This window comes from Streptopelia decaocto, assembly GCF_964273445.1.
Source record: "Streptopelia decaocto genome assembly, chromosome: 27".
NCBI classification, from domain to species: Eukaryota; Metazoa; Chordata; class Aves; order Columbiformes; family Columbidae; genus Streptopelia; species Streptopelia decaocto.
Window position 1 is genome coordinate 1,602,307 of NC_138682.1, and position 25,119 is coordinate 1,627,425.

The following is a 25,119-nucleotide window of genomic DNA, read 5'->3' on the forward strand; positions in this document are numbered from 1 at the left end:
CGCAGGCACAGCCGCTGCATCTCCCTTTACCCAGGACGAGTTTTAGATTGAGCCTGAAACTCAGGGAAACGCGGCGATCGCCGCTGGAAACCAAAGTCTTTGCAAACGCGGTGATAAAATCCACTCCTGAGACCCGTGGGATTTTCCACTGCCGGGAAATCAAAATAACAAGGCAGCAGAAGATGCTTGATCTGGACACAGAAACAAAGCCCCCAGGGAGCAAGTTCCACCCTAAATTCCTCTTTTCTCCTCCAAATGGGAGGTGCACGTGTCCAGGCTGCTCCAGCACACACGTCAGCAGCCGGAAAAACCCGCGAGGACCAACGCGCGCCCGGGTGTGATGCAGCTCGAGCCGCCTCTTGTCTTGGAGGGTTTTGCAGGACACTGCTTGCAGCCCTTTCTTCATGGTCGAGGTGGTGATAGAAACTGTTTTTCTTATTAAAAAATATATATATAGCTCTATTAAAAATATATATCTATACCTCTATTAAAAAGGCTTGAGATGCTTTAGTACCTGAGCTATTTCAGGACTGGCATCACCTAAATAAGCATCACAGGATTAGCAACACAACATCAGACCCAGCGCTCCCCGCAGCCTCCAAGGGCCACAGCAGGGACAGAACCAGGAGGGAGAGCAGGACGGACGATGCCACACGTCCCTGTGCCCCCCCGGCCACCACCCACGGGCCCCACCGAGCCCACCGGAGCAGGGGGACGAGCCCTGTGCCCACCGGTCGCTCTTTACCTCCCAAAAAGTGGGGCCAGATGCTCCTGGAGCCGCCAGCATCGCTCTGGACCGACATTACTCCGCTCCCCAAAAACTCCCACGTGCATTCTTGCCCCCATTGATGCATTAAAAACCATCATCCTGCAAGCAAATATAGAAATATCACATCCTCGCCGCTAAAAATCCACCCAACAGCGGCGGCTCTAACGCAGACACGTAGGAAAGCTTGATTTTTGGAGCAACCAAGTTAGTTCGCGCAACATCCTTAAGAGTTTTGGTTATCGACTGTGAGAAATGCAGTTGTGATTCGTGCTGAGATGTTTAATGTTTACAGGTAGAACCAAATGGGGCACGGACTCTGAACTTGGAAAAGGGAAAGGTGGTTGAGTTCTATGTAAAAAGTTATGAAACTTGCTTAGGAAGTTATATTAATAGAGGGAACTAAGATTTTAAGGGTTAAGCAACTATATAATAAGGGCCTACTAACAAGCTAACATTTTAAACCACATCATTAATATCTAGTTTAGAGCTGTATGTAACTAATTGTGCTAAAAAAGCAGGATTTCATTCAATGCCGAGATAAGAAGTTTTACAGCACCAGCTGCAACCTTGAGGAGACAAGATACCCAAGATTTACAGCAAAAAGGGGGCGCCAGGCTGGTTTTGGTCAATTTGGCAGCTCGGGTTCCAGCCAGTTCCTCCTAATGAGCCAAAGGTACAAAGTCCACTGTGACGAAGCTGAAGGAGCTTCATCCAAAGACCCCAAAGACCCTCCTCAAATTCACCAAGTGACCCTGCACAGGGAACAGGGGAGGGACAAGGAGGGGAATATGGAAATGGTTCTCTGAGACTCATTTTAATAACAAGCGGGAAAGGTCATGAATATGTAGAGACATTTCTGGGGTCATTATGAATATGTAATACCATACTGTATTTAAGCACACTTCTTATTGTTAAAAGTTGGGGGGAGCGAATCCCCCGCGCACCCAGCGCTGTTTTGCTTATGCTCTAACGAACACGAGTTTAAAGAATACAATTAAGGAATTGGATTAAAAGTTGTTTATCCATAGAAAAAAATGTAAGTTATTTATTTCATCGACGTGCTGCGGCGTTAAACGCCAGCGCTGAACTTGCCTTCCCCTCCTCGCTGCGCTGGGGGGTTTTGGGGCCGTTACGCATCTGCCGGCGCGGGAGGAGCGCGGCGCGGGAGGAGCGCGGCGCGGGAGGAGCGCGGCGCGGGAGGAGCGCGGCGCGGGAGGAGCGCGGCGCGGGAGGAGCGCGGCGCGGGAGGAGCGCGGCGCGGGAGGAGCGCGGCGCGGGAGGAGCGCGGCGCGGGAGGAGCGCGCCGCCGGAGGAGCGCGCCGCCGGAGGAGCGCGCCGCCGGAGGAGCGCGCCGCCCCGGCGCTGCCCTCGCACACGGGACGGCGAGCGGGATCCAGCCTGGGAGGGGCTGCTCACCGGCCTCACTTGACGCGTTCCAGCTCCACGCCAAGCGGCGCCGCGGGAAAAGGGGTCACGATCGCGCCGGGGCGCGGGGAGAACGGCCGCGGGCTCCACCGCCAGGGAAAAGCACTTTGCACGCTCCTTTTGCACAGTTTGCATGTTCCTTTTGCACAGTTTGCACGCTCCTTTTGCACAAGCACTTTGTACGCTTCTTTTACACAGTTTGCACACTCCTTTTGCATAGTTTACACGCTCCTTTTGCACAAGCACTTTGTACGCTTCTTTTGCACAGTTTGCATACTCCTTTTACACAGCTCATGTGCTCCTTTTGCACATGCACTTTGCACGCTCCTTTTACATAGTTTGCATGTTCCTTTTGCACAGCTTGCACGCTCCTTTTACACAGTTTGCACGCTCCTTTTGCACAAGCACTTTGTACGCTTCTTTCGCACAGTTTGCACGCTTCTTTTGCGCAGTTTGCACACTCCTTTTACACAGCTCACATGCTCCTTTCACACAAGCAGTTTGCACGCTCCTTTTGCACAAGCAGCCTGCACACTCCTTTTGCACAGTTTGCACGCTCCTTTTGCACAAGCAGCCTGCACGCTCCTTTTGCACAGTTTGCACGCTCCTTTTGCACAAGCAGCCTGCACGCTCCTTTTGCACAGTTTGCACGCTCCTTTTGCACAAGCAGCCTGCACGCTCCTTTTGCACAGTTTGCACGCTCCTTTTGCACAAGCAGCCTGCCCACTCCTTTTGCACAACCACTTTTGCATGCTCTTTTTGCACAGTTTGCACGCTCCTTTTGCACACCCACTTTCGCATGCTCCTTTGGCACGGTTTGCATGCTCCTTTTGCAATTTGCACGCTCCCTTTGCACAGATGCATGCTCCTTTTGCACAGGTGCACGCTCCCTTTGCACAGATGCACGCTCCCTTTGCACAGGTGCACGCTCCTTTTGCACAGGTGCACGCTCCTTTTGCACAGGTGCACGCTCCTTTGGCACGGTTTGCACGCTCCTTTTGCACAGGTGCACGCTCCTTTTGCACAGTTTGCACGCTCCTTTTGCACAACCACTTTGCGCTCTTGCCCCCCAAGGGAAGAGCCACGGGTGCCCTGGGTGGCAGGAGCGCTGCTGCGCCTCCCGTCCCCCTCCCCGCTCCTGCCCGTCCCCCCTGTGCACTCCGGAGGGGTCTCAGCCTGAACCTCATCCTTGGACAGGGAAGATCTCTACGCAAGCTCGGCCTCCCGTGTTTGTGCTAACGCACTGGACGCTCCCACCCAGCTGGGACCGGGCGCTCGATCCAATTTCGTTGCTCAGAAAATCGCATGGGAGGTGCGAGGAATGCGCCGGGTCCCTTCCAGCTCCAGGCGGGAACCCTGGCTCCTGCCCTAGGAGAGAGAAAACCCACGGGCAAGGGGATGTCGGTCCTTCCAGCAGCTCCCCGGAGAGGTGCCCGATGTGGTGATGCACCCACCATCCAACACAGAACACCACGCTCATCCCTCGCCCCACAGGCATCGCTTTGGGGACCCCTCACCCCCAAATAAACCGGCCTCTGGAGGAGGTTGGGGCTGAGCGGTCACACTGGCATCCCCAAAACGTGGCAAACTCCTGCTTATCACCGCGAAGGCGGCGAGGCTGTAAACACGGCCGCGGCGAATAGACGGTGCATAACTCATTCACCCACCTCCCCTTCTCCCCAAAACAAAACACACACCCAGAAACAGAAGGAAAGCAGTCGGGAACAACCCGACAGTAATTCAACAACTATTTTGAGCGGTTTCAATCCCAGAGGAGGCTGCTCTGCCCTCGGCCGCATCCCCGCGCCGCCCCGGCGCTGCCCGGTGCCCCTTGGCCATCCCGTGCCCGGCGCCGGTGGCCCAGCTTGCCAGGCCCGTTTTCCCCTCATTTCATACCGTCTGCATCTCAGCTGGCACCTCAGTGCGAAGGCAACGCCAGATTTTCCTCCGCTGAGCCAACGCGCTTGGAAACACATGACGACTTCAGCAGATTAATTGGAAACACAGCCTGGGTGTTGCAATCCCAGGAATGACTCCAATTTCAGGAAGAAATGTTTTCATCTCGAGCTGGGAGCAGTCACCCAAGTGGAAGGGCGCATTTTTGTTGCTGTAGCTCACCCGTCCCCGGTGTGCGGGCGGTGGGACGAACGGCGCATCCCAGCCCGGCGGGGCCGATGCGCCGGCGCTTGCGTCACCGGGGACCCGCTGCTGGGATTCCTGACGCTCCCGGCGCGCTGGAGAGGGACAGCCCGAGGTTTTCCAACCTCCACCTCCCTTTGCAGCTCTTTGTTGCTCCTGATGGGGTCTGCAGCCTCCTGTGCTGACAGCAAGAGGTGGGAGAACAAGAGGGGACGTGAGGGTCCCCTGTTGCGGGTCGTCATTGCTCTGCAGAGGGATCTGGACCAGCTGGATCGATGGGCTGAGATCAGTTGTCTGAGGTTCAACAAGAGCAAGTGCCGGGTCCGGCACTTGGGTCACAACAACCCCATGAACGCTGCAGCTGGAAAAGGTCCTGGGGGTGCTGGTGCCAGCGGCTGAACATGAGCCAGCGTGTGCACAGGTGGCCAAGAGGCCACCAGCATCCTGGCTGGTCCCAGCACTGGTGTGGCCAGCAGGCCCAGGGCAGTGACCGTCCCTGTGCTGGAACTGGGGAGGCCAAACCGCCAATCCTGGGGGCAGTTTTGGGCCCTCGCGCCAAGAAAGAGCTTGAGGTGCTGGAGCGAGTGGAGAGAAGGGAACGGAGTTGGTGAGGGGCTGGAGAAGGAGGCTGAGGTTGGATCTGGAGAACAATTCCTTCCCAAAGGGCTGTGGGGCATTGAACAGGCTGCCCAGGGCAGAGCTGGAGTCACCATCCCCGGAGGGTTGGACAGATGGACATGAGGTTCCTTTACTGCGCAACTCTTGCATCTCCCCCACACACACATGGGAACTCTCACCCTGCAGAGTCCCAAACTCGGCTTCTGCTGGAGGACACGGGCTTGGGGAGCTCAAGGATTCCATTTCTGAGGTGACTCTTACTCTATGTCCTCAGCCGTGCTGGAGGAATCACAGAATCACTGGGTTGGAAAAGCCCTCAGAGACCATCCAGTCCAACCCTTGGTCCAACTCCAGTCCATTGACTAGATCATGGCACTAAGTGCCATGTCCAATCTCAGTTTAAAAACCTCCAGGACGGTGAGTCCAGCACCTCCCTGGGCAGCCATTCCAATCCTGACCACTCTCTGCACAGAATTGCTTTCTAATCTCCAGCCTCAATTTCCCCTGGCAGAGTTGAAGCCCATGGCCCCTTGTCCTATTGCTGATGCCTGGGAGAAGAGCCCAATCCCCCCCTGGCTGGAACTGCCCTTCAGGTAATTATAGAGAGTGCTGAGCTCAGCTCTGAGCCTCCTCTTCTCCAGACTAAACACCAACCACCAGCTCAGCTCAGCTCCCTAAAGTCAAGCTCAAGGAATGAACTTGAAGGAAGGACCAATTCCCGCAGTGCAGGTCCTGGACCAAACTTGCCAGAGGCTGAAGATAAATCCCCATAAGACCATTCGCTCCATCTAGTGGCAAAGCATTCCTCTGCTCCCATCTTATTTCCCCCCCGCTTCTACAGCAACAACTCTCCCCTTTCCAAGAGTTTCACCATCAGTTTGCTCAGCCGCCTTTGCTGCCAACCTCCCATGCTCTCTTAGGTGGTCCCTCCGCAGCCATCGCAACTCTTGATCTCCTCCCTTCGCTGCCAAAATTAAAAAGCTCTTTTGCAGCTCGGCTTCCCCGCTCCCAAAGCTCCGGGTGATAAGGGAAGGAGAAAAGCTGGTCTATCCACCCTCGGAGCCCTGGCGGGGAAGTCTGCTCTGATATCACAGAATCCCAGAGTGTCAGGGGTTGAAGGGACCTGGAAAGCTCATCCAGTGCAATCCCCCCATGGAGCAGGAACACCCAGATGAGGTTCCACAGGAACCAGGCGGGTTGGAATGTCTGCAGAGAAGGAGACTCCACAACCCCCTGGGCAGCCTGGGCCAGGCTCTGCCACCCTCACCACCAACAAGTTTCTGCTCATATTTAGTGGAACCTCCTGTGTTCCAGTTTGCACCCATTGCCCCTTGTCCTGTCCCTGGTTGTCACCAGAAGAGCCTGGCTCCATCCTCCTGACACTCCCCCTTTCCATCTTGATCCCCAGGAATGAGTCCCCCCTCAGTGTCCTCTTGTCCAGCTCCAGAGCCCCAGCTCCCTCAGCCTTTCCTCACACGGGAGATGCTCCACTCCCTCCAGCATCTTGGTGGCTGCGCTGGACTCTCTCCAGCAGTTCCCTGTCCTGCTGGAACTGAGGGGCCACAACTGGACACAAGATTCCAGGTGTGGTCTCCCCAGGGCAGAGCAGAGGGGCAGGAGAACCTCTCTGACCCACTGACCACCCCCTTCTAACCCACCCCAGGTCCCATTGGCTTCCTGGCCACAAGGGCCCAGTGCTGGCTCATGGTCACCCTGCTGTCCCCAGGACCCTGCCAGGGCTCCCCACAACCCAAGCCGAGCTGCACGGTCTGCAGAAAGGACACGCCGCTGGAGAAAAAACAAACTGCAAATGGGGAGCACAGGGCTGGGTTCAGCGAGCTCCCAAAAGGGACAGAGGGACAGGAGGTGACCCCAGTCTCCCCCACAGAGCGATGCCCGGGTGAGCTCCTGGCTTGGCTGAGGCACCACAGGGGAGCGGGCAGCGATGCGGAGCTCACAGCGAGCAGGCACAGCCCCTCGGCAGCGATGGAGGCTGCGATGGCAGCTCGATAACAAGTATTTTTATCTTCCCGGCTCAATCAGCTCCTGCAGGCTGGGTTCGTGCCAGCTTCGCCTCCTCCTCCAGCTGCTTGGCCGCTCCTTTCAGCAAAGCTTTGCCAGAGCCGGATACCGACGGGAGCGGGTGCACCCGCAGCACCGAGCTGCACAAACCCTTCCCGCAACCCCACTGCCCCGCTCCGGCCTTCAGTCCTGCCCCAAAACCAATTCTGTGCCTTGTAGCGCTTTTTGTGCCCGAAAGCCACAATCCCAACCAGGTTGTGATTTCTGCTCCCTGCCATAAAGTTCATAACCCCTTTCCGATTCGGTGAAATAAGAATTTCCGGACGTGGAGGAGCTGCGAACGCCACCGTCCCCTGCTCTGCACCCAACGCACCGCGCGGTGCCACTCGCTGCCGGGTCTCCGCTTCCCACATCAGCCACGGCAATTTCAGGGCACTCTTTAATTAAGATTCTTGGAGACAACGTGCCAGATGGCTTCCTAAAAACACAAATCTGCTGGAAACTATTCACCCGTGGGCAAACCCTGGCCTCAAAGTCACGCAATCATAGCCTTTCTGATATTAATTTAGATATTCTGAGCAAATAAAGCCACCAGGTTTTGTAAGGAGATGCCATGTAGGGAGATGTGCTCATCCCAGAGCCTGCTGTGAGATCTGTATTTGGGTATCCCTATCTCTCCAACCGGGAGATCAGGGTGATAATGCTACGTACAGCGGAAAAGCAACGGGCAGCACAGAACTGGGAACGTCTCTTCTGAACTGGGGTGCTGTGTCAGACCGGTCAGTGGGCGGGTGAGCGTTGGCAAAGTCTCGTCTCTCATTCCCAGGGTCAGGAATGCCCAAGAGCTGCTGTGAGGACGTGAACATGGAAGTCATAGAATCACAGAAGGGTTTGAGTTGAAGGGACCTTCAAATGTCACCTTATGCCATGAGCAGGGACATCTTCAGCAGCTCAGGGTGCTCAGAGCCCCGTCCAGCCTGGCCTGGGATGTCTCCAGGGATGGTTCATCCACCACCTCTCTGGCCAACCTGGGCCAGGCTCTCACCACCCTCAGGGCCAACAATTGCCTTTTATCCAGCCTGAATCTCCCTCCTTTAGTTTAAAACCATCACCCCTTGTCCTATCTCAACACGCCCTGCTCAAAAGTCTGTCCCCATCTTTCTTATCAGCCCCTTTTAAGAGCTACAGGGATGACAACATCTCCTTACTCCCACTTGGTGCTTCTTGACATGGTTTAGTGCCAGTTATGGCCCCTTTTAAGGCCCCTTTTAAGGTCTCCAGGTTCTGCAGGATCTCGGGAGGCAGCAGAAGGGAGGACACGCGGATTTGTGCAGATCCAGCACACACCCAAACCCGAAGCAGGCCTAACCCACAAATCCTTCTGCGAGTTTCTCTGTCCCACCTCCAGATGTGCCAGCACCCTGCACCCCTCCCAGGCTTCTCCTCCGACACACCCTCCACCTTCTTCGCTCGCTTGACACGTCGTCCCAGACACGTCTGCGTGGTGTGAAACGGCCGCTCCGTGCCAGCATCCCAAGCGCTCCAGCGGGGCCGCAGCCAAGCGCTATCACTTGTTCCCATCGCCGTCACAGGCCATCGTCATCCAGTCTGGGCTGCGGCAGAAGGGAGACTGAACCTCCACCCAACCAGCGTGGTTACTCACGAGCAAGCCAGGTCCAACAAGACATCCAACCCTGACGGCAAGGTCCCACCAAGGGAAAATGTATCAAAAATCCTCCCAGCTCCTTGATCTCGACAGATCTTTCAAGGGTTCATCATCATCACTGTTACAAACCCACACCTCCAAACACAAACAGAAGAGGCGGCCAAGAAAACAGAGAGGAACCGCAAATGAGACTTGTGGATCTCCGGCCAGGGAAGGAGCAGACTCCAGACATCTCCCCCGGGATTCCCTTCTGTGTCGTCTGACACGAGAAGAGATCAGACGTGGTGGTGCTGGGACTGTTCATGTGTGATGGACGCAGCCAACACAGAACCCACAAGCCGACCTCTGCCCCAACACATCGCTGGTTTGGTCCGTCAGCTCAATGATTGATGCCTTGAGTCTCCTTTGAGGAATAACCAGCTTGAGCTTCACCATCTCCTCTCCCTGCAAGGCAGAACCTACATTTTTTGCAGATTTGAGTCTCCTCCATTGAGTCATCGCCTTTTCTAAAGTAGATAGTACAGTTCTGGCCGCAGCATTAAGACCACTCAAAGCATCACGAGCTACAGGGATGACAACAAACTCCTACTTGATGCTTCTTGACATGGTTTAGTGCCAGTTAAGTTATGGGTGGACTCGATCTTGAAAGTGTCTTCCAACCAAAACGATTCTGTGACTCCGTGGAGCCTCCAACCCTGGTCAGTTCTTTTTGAGGACTTTAATGGATAGGGATGTTCTTTCAAGGATTTTCATGGCTGTTGACCCATGACAAAGAAATGTCTACCAGCAAAAACAGCAAGAAGTCCGCGGTCCCACACATGTAGAGACAGAGGGCAAAGGATGCCCAGGAGAGAAAAGCCATAGGAACATCTTCACTGCTCAGCTGCATCCGCAACCGGAGCACTTTGCAGCTACAGATCATCACCATAGCACTCTTAGTCTTCACATGGACTAAACCCAAGTTTATCCTCGCAGGGAAGAAGATTAACACTCACCTGCGGCATTTACAGAGACACCAAGAAGCGCAGAGCTTCCATCAGAATGGGGTTCCTCAGGGTGCTGCTCACGCCAGAATTGGGGTCACCTTGCAGCAAACCCTCTCGGTGGCAGGTGAGGCATAGAGCCACAACTCCCTTCTTGGTTACAACACTATCTGTATTTATTTAATCAGAGGAGCCACGTGGTGCGACCGAAGTGCCACAGCGTGTCTCAGGAGTCCCTAAAAATGAGCGTGGCCGGTCGGGGGGCAGAACCGGGCGCTGCGGGACACGCTGGGAGGTGCCTGCAAAAGCCGAATGGCACCAGAACCCCCAGCAAGCCCTTATCTCATCTGGGATATACGTGACGTGCCCCATTTCCCAGTCGGTCTTGAAAAATAAAGCTCCGGAGTCAGACTTGAGGGTAAGATCCAAATCCACCAGCTCCAGCTGTGATTCATCTGCCAGAGTCGACATTTCAGTGCAGATGTCTGAGCTGGCTGCGGAGCCGGCAGCAATAATCCCGTCACAGACATCCTAAACCGGGGCAGTTTGTCTGTCCTGGCAGCAATTCCTTCTGCCCAGAGAGCAGCAACGCGTGGGTCAGGCTCAGATGTAAATGCCATCACTCCAGACACCTAAAACTCGGGGAATTAAACCCAAAGTGTGCCGCTCCCAAGAAGCAAGTGGCAGCTGTTGGTTGCACTGATCTCCTCTCCTCCAAACCTATGCACAGCCCAGACGACCGGTGCAGCTCCCTTTAAGCAAAGTGCCCTAAACGCGTGTTGAAATCCCCCATGAAGCATTCCCACCGCGACCGTTTCGTTTGTGACCGTTTCACAACTTCTCCGAGACATAAGGAGTTTAACCAAAGCCCGCCCTGCGATTTAAAGGAACTTTTTAAGGCTCCGAAGCTACCAGAAAACCAAACCCACAGCCTGAAGATGCTTAATGTCCTCCAGGCATGAGAAACCCTGCGGTGTAACAGCACGTGGGGGTCTGAGCAGAAAGATGCTCTGAGCATCTTTGAAAGCTGGAACTGAGTGCAAACTGCCTGTTCCCTCTCTCTGAGCACCCGCAGATTTGGGGGTAGGGCACATGTCATTTTCTACCACAAAACCAGCTCCAGGTCCCATGGCCACGGCCATGTGTCGGGCGCTTGCAGGTGCTCCGTGTCCATACAGGTGTACGCTGGGGATGTTTGCCTTCCCGGGCGTTTATCTCCGGGCTGTGTCTGCACACAAGCTTATCTCCGAGGAGAGGGCGTGTTGCTCCGGCACACACTCGTATCTCGAGGTTCGTGGGCCTTGCTCCGCGTGGGCGAGCGTACCTGCGGCTCGGTATCCGCGCCGGCCTCGGCATCTCGGCGCTGGACCCACAGGAGCGCTCCTGCTCCTCTCCGTCCTTTTCCCAGCTTAGCCCCAGTCTCCCTTTTTCCACTGGAAAATGCAGCAGCTCTTACGCGGAGGGATGGGTGGGAAGGGCAGAGCAGGGATGGTGGGACCTCATGGAGGAGCAGTGACCCCAATGGACGTGTCTGAGGTCTCCCCACAACCTCTCTCGACACAACAACCTCAGAAAGAGCCCAAATTTCTATGTAAAAACCTCATATTTTACCACCTCACCCCAGGTCTCTCGTTCACAGAGGGGACAAGTAATTTGACCACAGAATCATTTGGGTTGGAAAAGCCCCTCAAGTTCATCGAGTCCAACCATAACCCACCCCTGGCACTGCCCCATGTCCTGAGAACCTCATGTCCGTCTGTCCAACCCTGCAGGGATGGTGACTCCAGCACTGCCCTGGGCAGCCTGTTCAATGCCTGACAGCCCTTTGGGGAAGGAATTATCCCAAATTTCCAACCTCAACCTCCTTCTACAGCCCCTTCCCCAGCTCCATTCCCTTCTCCGAACTCACTCCAGCACCTCAAGGTGTTTCTTGGCATGAAGGGCCCAAAACTGCCCCCAAGATTCAAGGCTCGTCTAATGTGACCAAACCCTCCGGAGAAATGTCCCCAGCACATCCCCACCACTGGCCCTGTCCTGGCCCGGGGCTGCAGACCAAGGCCACCCCAGTCCTGGGAAGGGAATCACTTGCTCTCACATCCCCGCAGCGTCGTTTGGAGACTCGTTCTCCCCCGCATGCACCAGCACTGCTCAGCAATCCAGACACGCTCCCCCCAGCACTTCCCGATCGCTCCGCGTCTTCCCAAAACACCCCGAACAAGCCGCGGCGGAGGCTCCGGCGGCGCAGCCGGGGGAAGGACGGCTCCGGGCTCCCAGACAGCGCTCTCGGCAGCGCCCCGGGATGTTTGCTTTTTTCACAACACCGGGAGACTGAGTCACGGGCAGCCTCCCCGTAGCCCGCGCTCGCCCCCGTGCCATCGCCCGGCTGCTGGGGCGCGTCGGCGCTCGTCTTACCCAAAACACAGCTCCGGCTCCCACTGCGCACACTCGACCCTCTCGCCGGGCTCGGCAGCTCTGAACCTGCCGAAACGCGGCCGCCGGGAAACTCCTCTTCTGGCAGAGCTCCCGAGCCAACGCAGCTCGTGGATTCGTTGCTTCAGATCGAGCCGGTCTCCTCTAATTTGCCCAAGAGCCCTCGGTCTCTTACACCCACAAGTTCAGCTGTCACGGGCTGTGGGAAACCTCAGCTTTGGAAACGCTGCATTGACAGTGATGCAACTCGGGAGACATTCGTCGTCTGAAGTTGTTTTTAAGGGGGAGAGGTGGATTATCGAGCCTGGATTAGGAATTGACCCTTAAAGCAGACGGCGGTGGCCAAGTGTTCGCCTCGCAGCCTCCCCGAGCTGTAACCCAACCTCCCTTCCTCTCCCTCCCCCTCAGCCCCCGGCCCTTTGCTCGCACGGTTCCTGCAATTCCTGGCCCTGGGCTCCGATGCGTTGCACAGTTTCCGCCACCATCTGGGCTCCATTTAGGGGAGCTGATGTTTTTCACAGGGCTGTAATCTAAACTTTGGTATTGAGTTTACATCTCGCATACCAGCGTCTCACCACCGAGCCTGGCCACGCAGAACGGGGCGTCCCGGCTGCCAGGCTCCGTCGCACCGCAGGACGACGCCGGTGGCTCCGCGTACCTGGGAATTGTGCTGCCATGAAGGCAGAAGACCGAGAATCAGGGATCCATGTGCATAAACCACATATAGATCCAGCCAAACACTGACCCTGCCGATGGACGTGAGCTGGGAGAGCCCAACAAGCTGGGAATCTGGTCAGTGTCCCCCGGGAGCTGGGGAGGCTGCAGATGGGAGTCAAAGCCCTAGATCAGCATTATCCAAGCTCCATCTCTAGCAGCAGGAAATTCTCCTAATTTTTGGCCTTAAACCCTACCCTTATCTCCATGCAGACACTGCAGAGTCTCTCAGGTCCTGCGAGCGGTGACAGAGGGTGCTCTGGAGGCAGTTAACGGTCACCAAGAGCCATCGGGAGCAGATGAGCATCCACTGGAGCTCTGCTTGACCCAGACCGAGCAGATACAACCTCTGAATCCACGTTCGACCTCAATCTCTGCCAGCAGCAACCCCAAACAGCCCCCAGTGTCCCACCGGAGCCCCTGCAAGCCATGGCTGTGGAGCAAGCAAGGACGATGAGACACAAAGGGACGGTCCCTTCCCGAGCTTGTCCTCTTGACGCACGGGCACGCTCGTCCTCTCTGCTTGCAAACCGACAACCCAGAGCGTGGCTCCAACCTCTTCCAAAGCAAAGTTTGCTTGTGAATTCAACAGAGTACAAGAGGCTGGAAACAGCACTGGTGTCCCCCATTATGTGTCACATTGGCTCAGGCTACGAGCAAGTTTAGTCTCCTCAGTGCCCACCAAGGAGACCAAGGTCGGACATCCCCTTGTGCTGCCACCTCCCGAGCACCTGGTGCCCTCTCCCCATTGCGATTTCTCACCTCCCGAGCACCTGGCACCCTCTCTCCATCGCGATTTCTCTCCCCATCATGATTTCTCACCTCCAGGGGGTTCCCAAGTCTCACCTGCCAAGGCAGCTGGACCCAGGCACCATCTCCAAGGGCCGGAGCTTACGGAGGAGAACAACAGATACCCATATGCTGTTATAGGAGAAGAGCGGATACCCATATGCTGTTATAGGAGACGAGCGGATACCCATATGCTGTTATCTCTGCTGAGAAACCAACTTTAGCAAGCGCTGTTCTAGGTGGAGAAGAAGAGGGGTACAGCTGGGAAAGCCTGGGGGGCTGGAGATGTGAGTCTAGGAAGCAGAAGCAAGTCAGGGCCCGGCAAGGACGCGCTGTGGCTTATGCGCTGTCTGCTCCATCACCGCTTGCCTTCAAAACACAGCACAGACGCCATCGGAACAACTACACTGTTCAGAGAAGGACAAGGTCCTTCAGCAGCACCGTCAAGTTTGCAGCCTGTGCCACAGGGGTGGGACAGCCGGGATGCTTTGGGCAGCAAGATCTGTGCTCCCAGGAGCAGACCAGGACAACTACATAGACTGAGCTGCCACCAGCCTGCTCTCCACCCCCTTAGGCTCCCGCTCCAGCATATATTAAACAGACATCAAAATGCACAAAGCGTCTCCAGCGCGGCACTGCTCAGCGCTCTCCTTTCCCAGACCGGTGCTCTATTAAACATCAGCGTCTCCCATCTCAAATCCACCTATTCCCTGCAAACTGAGAGCAGATTCGCTCAGCCAGGATGACTGACCCACCGCACAAGGCTCCCGACCCAGGGCTGCCTGCACACAGGCAACAACCAGCCACCGGCCCAACGCGGGATGTCGGAGCCACAAGTAAATGCGGGCGGCACAGTAACCCCAGCTGCGTGCAAGCCCTCACCACGGCAGTACATGGGAGAGAAAAGCCAGCCGAAACGCTAAACAACGCGGGCGAGGTGCTGCGTTTGCCCAGGGGCTGGCACGGCGGCTCCTCCGCGAGACACCGGCTCTCCAGCCCCCCCGGTTACCGATGCAGCCGCTGCCAAAACAGTTTGCCAACGGGCACAACTGTTTTTCCAAGAGCAGATCGCGGGCTGTACAGTTGGCCTGAGCGCTGCCCCCAGGGACCCCGCAGGACCCCCAGGTGCCCCCCGGGATCCCGACACGTCCACACCAGCCTCCTCCACCTTCCTCCAGAGCCCCAGGCAGCGTCCCGAGCGGCGGCTCCGCGATCCCCGCCGGGTAGCCAAGATGGCTCGGTCCCAGCAATCCACGAGGCTCAGCCAAACCCAAAAAATAATGTTTTCATACTTTGACTTTTCAGGCAGGATTTAGTCATTTGTGGACACGAGGGCTTGGCAGCACCGCGCTGCCTCCACTTACCTACTCCAGCGAGCAGCTGTTTACAACGGCAGAGCCTTGGAGATGGAAGGATTGTGATTTAATCCAGGTGAATTATTCCTGCGCCCTTCACGGAGCATCCAGCCCACGAGGAAGGGGGGATTCAGCATCCACGCACACCCATCGCGTTCAGCGTGATGGACCCGCCGCACGAGACACGTCGCAGCACAACCAACCTCCCGCAAGCCCAGCCGGGACTTTTGCCCCATCTACCTAATGGCTAAAAAATTAGTTCTAGGCAGAAAAGCCAAACCCTCTCTGAGTACACTCGCTTTAAAGAGGCAGAGTGGCTGAGACCTGGTCTGTCATACTAGAAAAGCAGGTTCCAGCCCTGGCTTTATAAGGGTTGTAACGAGCCCTGTTTGCTTAGCCCTGCCTGGCACAGGCACGGAGACCAGAAGGTGACTGGTAACCAGTACAGGCTCGTGGTGGTTTAGCTGGGGGAATCCCTCAGAAACCCTCTGTGCAACAATCCCACTTCAGCATCCCGCACAACACCTCCAAAATTCCATATTTAAGGTGGAAAGGGTCTCTGGGTTATCTTCCCCTGCATCTCTTCGCTCTCCTCGAGCTCCACGAGCACAGGCAGGTGCCTTCAAGCTCTGGAGAAGATAGACATGCAGTTTATCCATCGGGGTTTGAAGGAAAGAGCTTACACGGAACTCAGGCAATGGCTTCTGCCACCACACAACCTTATTATGCCACCACCATTACCAGCGACTGCTTGGTCCCTCAGCCTGGACCTTATCTTAGGCCTAAACTCACCTTCCAAGCATCGCAAGAGCCTTGGCCAGAGTGAGCCCAGCTCTAGGGAGCTTGGGGAAGAAGGCAGGAGAAGACCTTGGTGACAACCCACGACCCTCCATACACCCCGATACATTGTGCAGGAGCTACCGGCCCAGCTCCGAGCAGCCGGGACAACCTGGGATCTTCTGCAGGGGAGTCAAAGTGCAACGAGCCCTTGAATGAGGAGCCGACGTCTCCTTTAATCCCCTAATTCTTCTTATTGAGTCAACAGCAAGGTTTGCCCTTGCTACCATGTAAAGGACAGAGCCATCTTCACCTCCCAAGGCCTGGCCCACTGGAACGGATGGTTTTGTCCTTGTCGTCGATGTCTTACAGTACAGAAGCCACCACGTCCCTCTATTTGTCACAACAGCCTTGGGTATGGGATGAGACAACAGGTTACGAACACACGAAGGAAGCTCCACCAATACCTCCAGTCTGCAAGAGCGCGGTGGCTCCAGCGTCACAGCAGGCAAATGGTTTTATCCAACCATGGAGCCAAAACCTCCCCGCAACACCTGAGGGATGGGCAGGCTCTGCGGCACAGAATAACAAAATGAAGGGGAAATTGCAAGAAGCTAGGAGGAGTTTATCACCATCGCATCATGAGTGTCCATGATGCTTGGGATGAGCTCTGACAAGCAGAGGACACGAGCTGGGAAGAGGACTTGGCTGCAGGAGGGTGGCCAAGGCTCATCATACCCCAGCATCTCCTCCGAACCACTAAACAACCCCAGATCTGCTGGCACAACCTCCGTTACAGTTAAACAGGGTGCCTCTCCATGCAGAGAGAGGATAAACCGGGTCTAATCTAGAGTGCCAGAAGACAGGAGGGGAGAAAAACCGTCCCGTTCATCTCAGCAGAACATTAGCTGTGGTGCAAGTCCCCACCTTAGTGTCAGATTAAAACTTTTCAGGCACGAGCCCAAGGCTTATCTGCCGCTCCCCTCCCTCCTCCCACGGTTCTGCTATTAAACCAACTAACGCTACTTATCTACAAATCCTGCCTCTTAAACCAGCAAAGCCACACCACGGCTGGCGGTGTTGACACTCCACCGTGTCCCTTTGCCGAAGCGGAGAGCCCAAGGGGACGCTCCCCGCAGACCATGCACCGGCTGCCTTCAGAGCTGATCACCACGATGTGGGGCTCACCACGGCGCAGGTCCCACCGCTATGTGGGTCCCACCATGACGGAGGTCACTCCATGACGTGGGTCCCACTGCCACAATGTGGATCCCACCACCATGATGCAGGTCCAACGACGATGTGCATCCAACCGCCACAATGCAGATCTCGCCACCACATTGTGGGTCCCACCATGACATGGGTCCCACCGCCATGATGTGGGTCCCACCACCATGACATGGGTCCCACTGCCATGATGTGGGTCCCACCGCCATGATGCAGATCCAACAACAATGTGGGTCCCACCACCATGATGCAAGGTCCAACCACAATGTGGGTGCCACCACCATGATGCAGATCCAACAATAATGTGGGTGCCACCACCATGATGCAGATCCAACAACAATGTGGGTCCCACCACCATGATGCAGGTCCAGACACAATGTGGGTCCCACCACCATGATGCGGGTGCCACCACGACATGGGCCCAACCATCATGATGCAGGTCCTGTCACCACAAAGTGTGTTCCACCATGATGCAGGTCCAAACACAATGTGGGTCCCACCACCATGATGCAGGTCCAAACACAATGTGGGTCCCACCACCATGATGCAGGTCCAACCACAATGTGGGTGCCACCACCATGATGCGGGTGCCACCACGACATGGGCCCAACCATCATGATGCAGGTCCTGTCACCACAAAGTGTGTTCCACCATGATGCAGGGTCCCACTGCCACGATGTGGGACCCACCACCATGATGCAGGTCCAAACACAGTTTGGGTCCCACCACCATGATGCGGGTCCCACAGCCACCATGTGGGTCCAACCATCACGATGCAGGTCCCGCCACCACCATGTGGGTCCCACCATGACGCGGGTCCCACCATTATGTGAGTCCCACCACCATGATGCGGGTCCCACTACAATCTGGGACCCACCACAATGTGGGTCCCACCATGACACAGGTCCCACTACAATGTGGGACCCACCGTCATGATGTGGGTCCCACCGCCACGATGTGGATCCCACCACGATGCTCTGCAGCCAGCACCCGCATTTTCACAGGGCGATCAAACCACTCAAAGCATCCCAAAGGCCGAATTTCCACAGGAGCCCATCACAAAGCCGGCATGGAGCAAACCTTCAAGGAAAGGAAGCTATTCCAGAGCTGTGCTTCGGAACCAAGCGTGGGATAAAGCTCGGAGAGCCACAGGAAGAATCAACTGAGGCCGCCCGCGGATCAGCAGCACAAACCCATTAAGGTCCAGCCACTGGCAGAAGTTCTTCACCCAGGAGCCTCCGTGCCCTCCGGGCAGAGTCCTCGCAGCAGTTGTACAGCTGTCCCGAATTTTAAAGACAGATAAGGCTCAAATGATTCATTCAGCGTAAACCTTTATTTGTTCTTGCTTACCCAGAAGGAGCCAGCAGCTGCTAATGCTGAACTGGGCCGGCTCCCAAGCGCAAAGGCCTGCAAAAATGAGCTTAAGGAGGAACCGATTGCCCAAAGAGCAATCCTGGAAGAGGGAGCTAGAAAGAGGGAGCGCAGCGCGGCGCGGGAGGAAGAGGAAGCCAGAGAGCACCTAAAAATAAATCTTAAAAAAAGCAGGCGGGCGCAGGACAAAGGCCTCGCCTGCACGTGACCGCTCCCCGCGGCGCAGGCAGGATGCGGACTCGGCACACAACAGCGGCGCCCCAGCAACCCCACGTACGGAGCCCCAACCGCCGCGCAGCGCACGGCGGAGCCGCGGCCGACACCTCGCGGCCCCGGGACGGGCTCGTTTCTCCCGCGCTGTAAATCCCTGGGGTGCAGGATGCTGCTCCTGCCCGTGCCCTGTGCACAGCATCCTTGTCCCCATGTCCCCACGCTGTCCCCTCTCCCACTTATGGGTGCAGCTCAGCCCCTGCTTGCACAGCGCCAGCAGCAGCCCCCCATCCCCATGTCCCCTGTCCCCATGCTGTCCCTGTCCCCACGCTGTCCCCATGTCCCCACACTGTCCCCTGTGCCACTCACGGGTGCAGCTCAGCCCCTGCTTGCGCAGCCCCAGCAGCAGCGCCGCGCACACGTTGCAATACACGGGCCGGTTAAAATGCTTCAGCCGCCACCGGTGCTGCCCCTCGTCCTTCAAGTGCTGGGGGGGGCACACTAGGGGGGTCAGAGCCAGGCCTGGGGGGGTCACTGCGCAGTGACACCCCCCGACTCACCCCCTCCAGGCCCAGCAGCACCAGCAGTGGGACGTTGGTTACCCCCCCCCGCAGCCACTCAGCCAGGGACACCATCCCGCTGGGTGCAAATCCATCTAAGCCGGCAGCACACAGTTTTAACGATAGTTTGAACACGTTAAAGGCATTTAAACGAAGCCTAGAAAACAAGACGCCTCCCCAAAAGCGCTCTCAAAAATATTCAAGTCCTGCTGAAGGACTAGTGAGGGGTCCCTCTGCAGCCATTTGGGCAGCACCTTCCCCAGGTCTGAGCAAGAGCTGGTGAGTAAATGGCAAGTTCCCAATGAAACAGCCAGAACTGGCTGAGCGGAGAACAGATGAGCCTGTCCTGTGTTTGCTGGTACAACCGGGACCGCTCCGAGCTGGGACTCACAGGCAACGAAAACCACAAAGCCCTTAACCTGTCCCGGTGTTGCCGTGCGTGAACCATCCATCCCGAACCACGCTGCCGTGTGCACCTTCGGCTGACACCCAACGCATCAGGAGCGCACGGAAAGAAAAGAAAATCCCCCAGGGATGGGAAAGGCACTTACGGGACGGGCCGAACATCACCAGCGCGGCGGAGATCTCCAGCGCCGGTAAAGGGCTCTGAGAACACCCAGCTAGTTCCGCTCTCGCGAAGCCGCCGCTCCGCATCCCACATTCACTTCTGCTTCGCTCCCTCCACGCGCGGATCCGCTCATCGGTGCGGCACTAAAACGCATCTGATAAAGCTGCCGGTAGATGGGTCGGATGCAACGGGCCCTTAACAGACTCTTGCGCACTGAGTCATCCCGCTGCTGAGCCTTCTGCCTCCTCCGGAGCGTGTACGGGCTCCGGCAACTCCTATTTCATACTCACAGACACGCGGATCTCTTTTTGAGCGCGTAAGGCTCAAGCCGTCGCTTCAAAGCTGCCTTGAAAAGCAAACAAAGCTCCTGCATGCCATGAGTTTGCTGGTCTTTACCCTACGGTCCTTGAACTCATGACTACTGAGTAAGGCGGCTTGCTCAGCTACCCAGCCAGCTAAGAATAGAGACCTTGAAGTGAAACCTAATGGGATTGGCAGCTATTTTGAGCGCACTCGGCCGGCGGGGCAGCGTGACATAAGAGGATATAAAGAGGAAACTCTGCACAACAACTCTCACCTCACCGAGATAGATTCGGGTAGCAGGAGGCAGAGCCACCGCTGTCTCCGCGCCGCTTCGCCGGCTCGTTCTTCCGAACCGGAGCCATGGGTCTGCAGGGTGACGCCGAGCGGGTCGTCCCTGGCACAGCACCGGCCTCACGGTGCCCTGAGCATCCGCAGAACCGGCTGAACCCATTAAGAAGTGCATCTCCCAGCCTGGCATCCAGCAACATCCCAAACCGCCCGCCGCGCTTCCCACGCCGAGCAGAGCGTGTTCCCACATGTTCAGCCTGCCCAGAAACCTCCGTGGAGCTGCTGTGACCAAGGGCTCGGACACGGCCGAGCCTCAAAGGGAGTTAACACAACCAAAGCAATCAGACCGAGCACCCACAAACCCCAAACTCCCTTTGCTTTCTGCCTTCACGGCTCTCCAGCGTAGACAAAAAGCGTTGCGGCCGTGCCCAGTCACCAGATGTGTTTAAGAAAGATCTGGTCTCGGTTAGCAACCAGCATTAAGATTAATGTAAGGAAATTTAAAGGGCAATCCTCGGAGCGTATTTGATTTCAAGCCTTAGATACTGGGAAAACAAACATACCAGCTACACTTTCTGGAAATCAAACTCGCCACCTGAAACTGGTCCCTGCAGCGGCTCTTTGCTCGTTTGTGCTGCGTCCACCTCGTCATTGCGTGGATTTGAACACTCATGATGCCAAAACCTAAAACTGTGTTTTCTACTGTCTTTGGGACAGGAGCAGGAACTGACAGTCTAGAGTGCTAATAACTGAATTCCCCAAACCCACGAGCCTGGCCTGTTATAAAAACATCCTCCAAAACTTACACAGGGCATCCGAGGGAACGCGGCACCTCCAACCCCGGCGTCATCCAGACAGCAACCGCTTATTAAGGCCTCTGCCCAACCGCCTGTATTAAACCACGCTTTCAAAGAGCCCGAGCGCTCTGAATCAAGATCAAAAGCCGCAGATTTGCTTAATGCTGCAGTTCAATTATCAGAGCGGCGTGAGGCAGCGCTGCCGGCCCCTCTGCCCGCCCCACGGCGGCAGGTGACAGCCGGGTGGCTGCAGGGACCCAGACGGGTCTGGGAGTTTTATGAGGCTTCGATGAGCCACAAAGAACCGCGTCTGCTCTCAGGCTTGGTGTCTGTGGGAGCAATTTTCGAGGAAAATGAACCATACTGTAAGTTTGGCTACCAGCACATCCACATCCTTCTACCGCTGCAGCGAGGGGCTGGTGCAACCTTAGAAGAAGGAAAAAGAGGCAGGCAGGATCCTGAGCCCAGCAGATATGATCCTGAGCCCAGCAGACATGACCCTGAGCCCAGCAGAACCCAGGAGACGAGCCCTGCAGAGGCTCCTGCATCCACATGCTCTGTAGCATCCGCAAAACAGTCAATCCTCCATCCCCTCCATCGCCGGGACTGCAAGGAGCCACGCGCCGGTCCCCACCGCAGCCCTGGGACAAGGACAGTGAGGCCAGAGGACCAAGGCTCAGCCCATGGGATGGCAGAAAGGACACAGCAAAAGCCGTGTCTGCGCAGGGATGGGAAGCAGGATGGTGCTTCTCCTCTGCTCGGGGCTGCGGAGGGAGCAGGGACACGCTCCCACCCCACTGACGGCCTCTCCACGTGAATATCCCCACCCTGCAGCCATGAGAAGATCATCCTGGCAAGCAGGCGCTTCCACTGGCCTCTCAAGTGTTGCTGAAGGCAGCTGGGTGAGGAAAAGAGTCTATGGCAGGAACAGAAGAGACTCTTTTCACTTGGTAGTTGCAGCCCCAGGCTACGTATGGAAACACATCCTCTGAATCTAAGTGCATCAAGCCACGAGCAAAGCTGGAGAATTTACATAAGCCTTGAAGTTTAGGATACACATAAAGGAAGAAATTCCGAGAGCAACCCTCCGCTTTGGCTTGAGCCATCGCTGGGAAGCGACATTCTCCACATTTTCTGTGCTGCCCAAGGCTTCGCTCTTACGCAAGGGCGGCTTTTGAGAAAGCAGCCTCCGCACCGACATTGTTTTCCCCTCCGTTGCGTAAGAGATTCTCCTTCCGTGAACACCCCCCGGGAGAACCGACCCCAGCGCCGCGTCCTGACTCCCCCCTGCAGCACCACGGAGCTGGTTCCTCCCCCCGGCAGCTGTCCCGGTGTCCTGTGTCCACCCTCCATGGAGCTGAACTCTTGCAGGACCACAGGATGCTCCTTGGACCCACTGCTGGCTTTTGGAGAAGCAGGTGACCCAGGTGACAGGCTGACATCCCTCCAGCTACAACCGGAACACAAACCAGCTCAGGACACCTTCCTATTTTATTTCTATCAACTCCCACCACACTCCTCGCCGAGGGCTGATGTGCCTTGGCACGAATTCCTCCTCCAAGGTGAGTCTGGGATATTTCCAATGTCAGTTCAACAAGCGCTATGGGCTCCATTCGCTATTTATAGTTTGACAACTGGGACAATGCCACCCAAGCATCCCAGCTCCGCTTGTTCTGGCTAAACTCAAACCCAAACGGTTGAATCCTGCACAACATACAGAGCTGCCTAAACTCAACACACATCCATTCAGCGTTAGCAACTGCTGCTATATCTGGAAGACACTTTCAAGGGAAGACAGAGCTCTCCAAGGCAGAGAAAGAAAACAAACCCTTTGCCTGCATTCTGCAGGACAGCACCGCTCTCCTAAGCTTCCTCGGCTTGACAAAACCCAAGTTTTTCTGCTAAAAAGTTAACGTTAAAAGCATTAGTGACTCACACCCCAGCAGCTCCTGCACGTCCCATGAACATCCCTCTGAAAGCTTCACGACAGCACCGCGTCACGCAGCAAACGTACCAACCCAGACCTTCTCCAAGTGATGAAATCGCCCCTACCAGCCCTGCTCTTCAGCAAAAAGCCCGAACGCACCCAAAGAGGAGCAGGATGGCACAAAACCAACCACGTGCATCATCACGGCACCAACGGAGGCAGGAAAACGTCAGAGCCATTCGGCGGGGCTGCAGGGTGTCAGGAGTATTTTTAGGGCTGTCTCGCCGGTATATGAGACACCAAGCGGGAGCCGAACCGCACGGGGGCCCAGTCACAGCCCTCCCAGCTGCAACCAGCCCGTTTGAACCCGGCAAAGCCAGGACACGCTTCTCTGGCTGTTTGTCACCTCCCCCATTTTGCCAACGCCACAAAAGTCAGCAAAGAAGCTGCTAAAAGGAAGCTGGCAAAGCCGGAACCGGGACAGGATGCATTCCTGCCTTCGGGGAGCATTGCTGGGTAATGAGACACAGGCAGCGGGGAGGACTCAGCGCCGCGCAGGACTGACTCACCGACCTGCGCTGTCCTGTCCCTCCGCGCAGGAGCAGCTACGGGGCTGGACGGAGATCAAAAGGTAATAAATCAGATCAGAAAAAACAAAGGGCTTGATGTTGGGAGATCAAAGAGGAGACTCGCACACCTCCCTGGCGACTGCAGGCGACGGGGCAGAGGAGCTGCCTTGTTTCGGAGCGTTGCCAACACACTTGTTGGGTTTTACCCCTCCCCAAGGTCCCAGCTGTTAAATACATGATTGCAAGATCTCTCTTAAAAAAGAGCACATACATCACTACTTGAATAGGAAAAAGGCTGAAAATCTGAGCCGCAGACTCCAAACACACAGCGTCTCTTTTTTACTGACATTTTCAAACCTCATTTTTCTTTCAACAGCTTCTAAACGGTTCAGGTTTTGCAGCGCTGGATTTCAGCTTCCCGAGAGTGGTTCCTATGCCAGTGTCCCACGGTGGGAGAACCACTTGTACCCCAAAGCCATTGGTGTGGCCACTCACATCCTTAGAAGACTTTAAGCAACCAACTTGTGTTCCCGACAGCAGATATAACCTGGGTCTTTACTCCAATCCCCAGCACAGCCAAGCGTGAACACAGAAACCAGGGCCGGAGTCATGACGCTCACCCTCCAGCCTCCACAGGCCCGAATTCCCCATCCCTGCCAGAGGCGCAACACAAATCAGGACCCACGATCTCATGAGGACGTGAAGTTTATCGCTTCGCTAGTCGAGATATAACACTGTGTCGCATTGAAATGCCTCTACCGGATCAGAACTGCGCTGGGTTGTGCCAACCCAAAGCACACGCCCCGTGCAGCATCTTCATCCTCCCGCTGTCCTAGGATGAGTCCATGCCCTGTCCATTCCCAAATGACACATCCAAAAGGTTTAGGACCCTGTTCAGGACAGGTCTAACCTCATTACCAACCCATGTACTGAGCTCCCAGCCTCGCTGCGAGCACTTTTGCTGCCATTTTCACGCTCCCACTTCCTGCTCACATCAGGCAGACGAGTAGGAAGTGCTGAAATCCTCCGATCCTCGCTGCAAACCAGGAAGCGCCGGAGATCCCCGGAGAAAGGCTGCGATTTCCAGGCCAAAACGCTCTGCAAACATCTGGTCAGAGGCATCGCATCCGGACCCTCAAAGAGCGGGGCCCACCCCCCCATCCTCCCCGAGCGCGACGCTGGAACAAACACGGGGCAGAAACCACTTACTGCTCATCCAGTTGGGCACAAACTACCGTACGGTCCAAATCCCAGGGCTGTTTGCTTCCCACGACAAGCGACACCGCGTCTCTCCTGCGCACGGAGCCAAGTCCAGGCTGGGAGCGCATCTCAACGCCGCCTCCGCAGGAGCCTCCCCACGTCCCATTACTCAGCGGAGCCTCGCGACGTGCCCAAATCCCAGATAACACCATTACCGTGGAAAAAGGTGTGGGAAGAGCTGCTTTTTGGGACGCTGGGGATTGCCAGCAAAGGGCAAATCTTGGACAGCTCGCTGATCTGTGGGCTGCGTTGGCTGGTACGCTCAGTCTCCAGGCTACTCGGGGTATCAAACAGCTTTTTTCCCAGCGCGGCTGCTCACGCCCTTTCTCAATAAGGTATTTAGTGAGAAAGA

The 25,119-nt window shown here is 56.1% G+C and overlaps 1 protein-coding gene across 7 annotated transcripts in view; it reads right to left on the reverse strand.

The window, feature by feature from the left end:
* HDAC7 (histone deacetylase 7) overlaps nucleotides 1–25,119 on the reverse strand; it is a 90,000-nt gene that overhangs the window by 34,342 nt on the left and 30,539 nt on the right. For 3 of the 7 annotated variants that reach the window (XR_014186086.1, XM_082073487.1, XM_082073484.1), the window contains exon 1: nucleotides 19,607–20,062. The exons of 3 other annotated variants lie outside the window; for them this stretch is intronic. Coding sequence is in view for 3 of the 4 variants with exons in the window: in XM_082073487.1 (XP_081929613.1) it covers nucleotides 19,607–19,709 (103 nt within the window). In the remaining variant the exon portion in view is untranslated. Of the gene's footprint in view, nucleotides 1–19,606; nucleotides 20,063–25,119 lie in introns of those variants that run through there. One more of the 7 variants, XM_082073485.1, reaches the window with a different exon arrangement.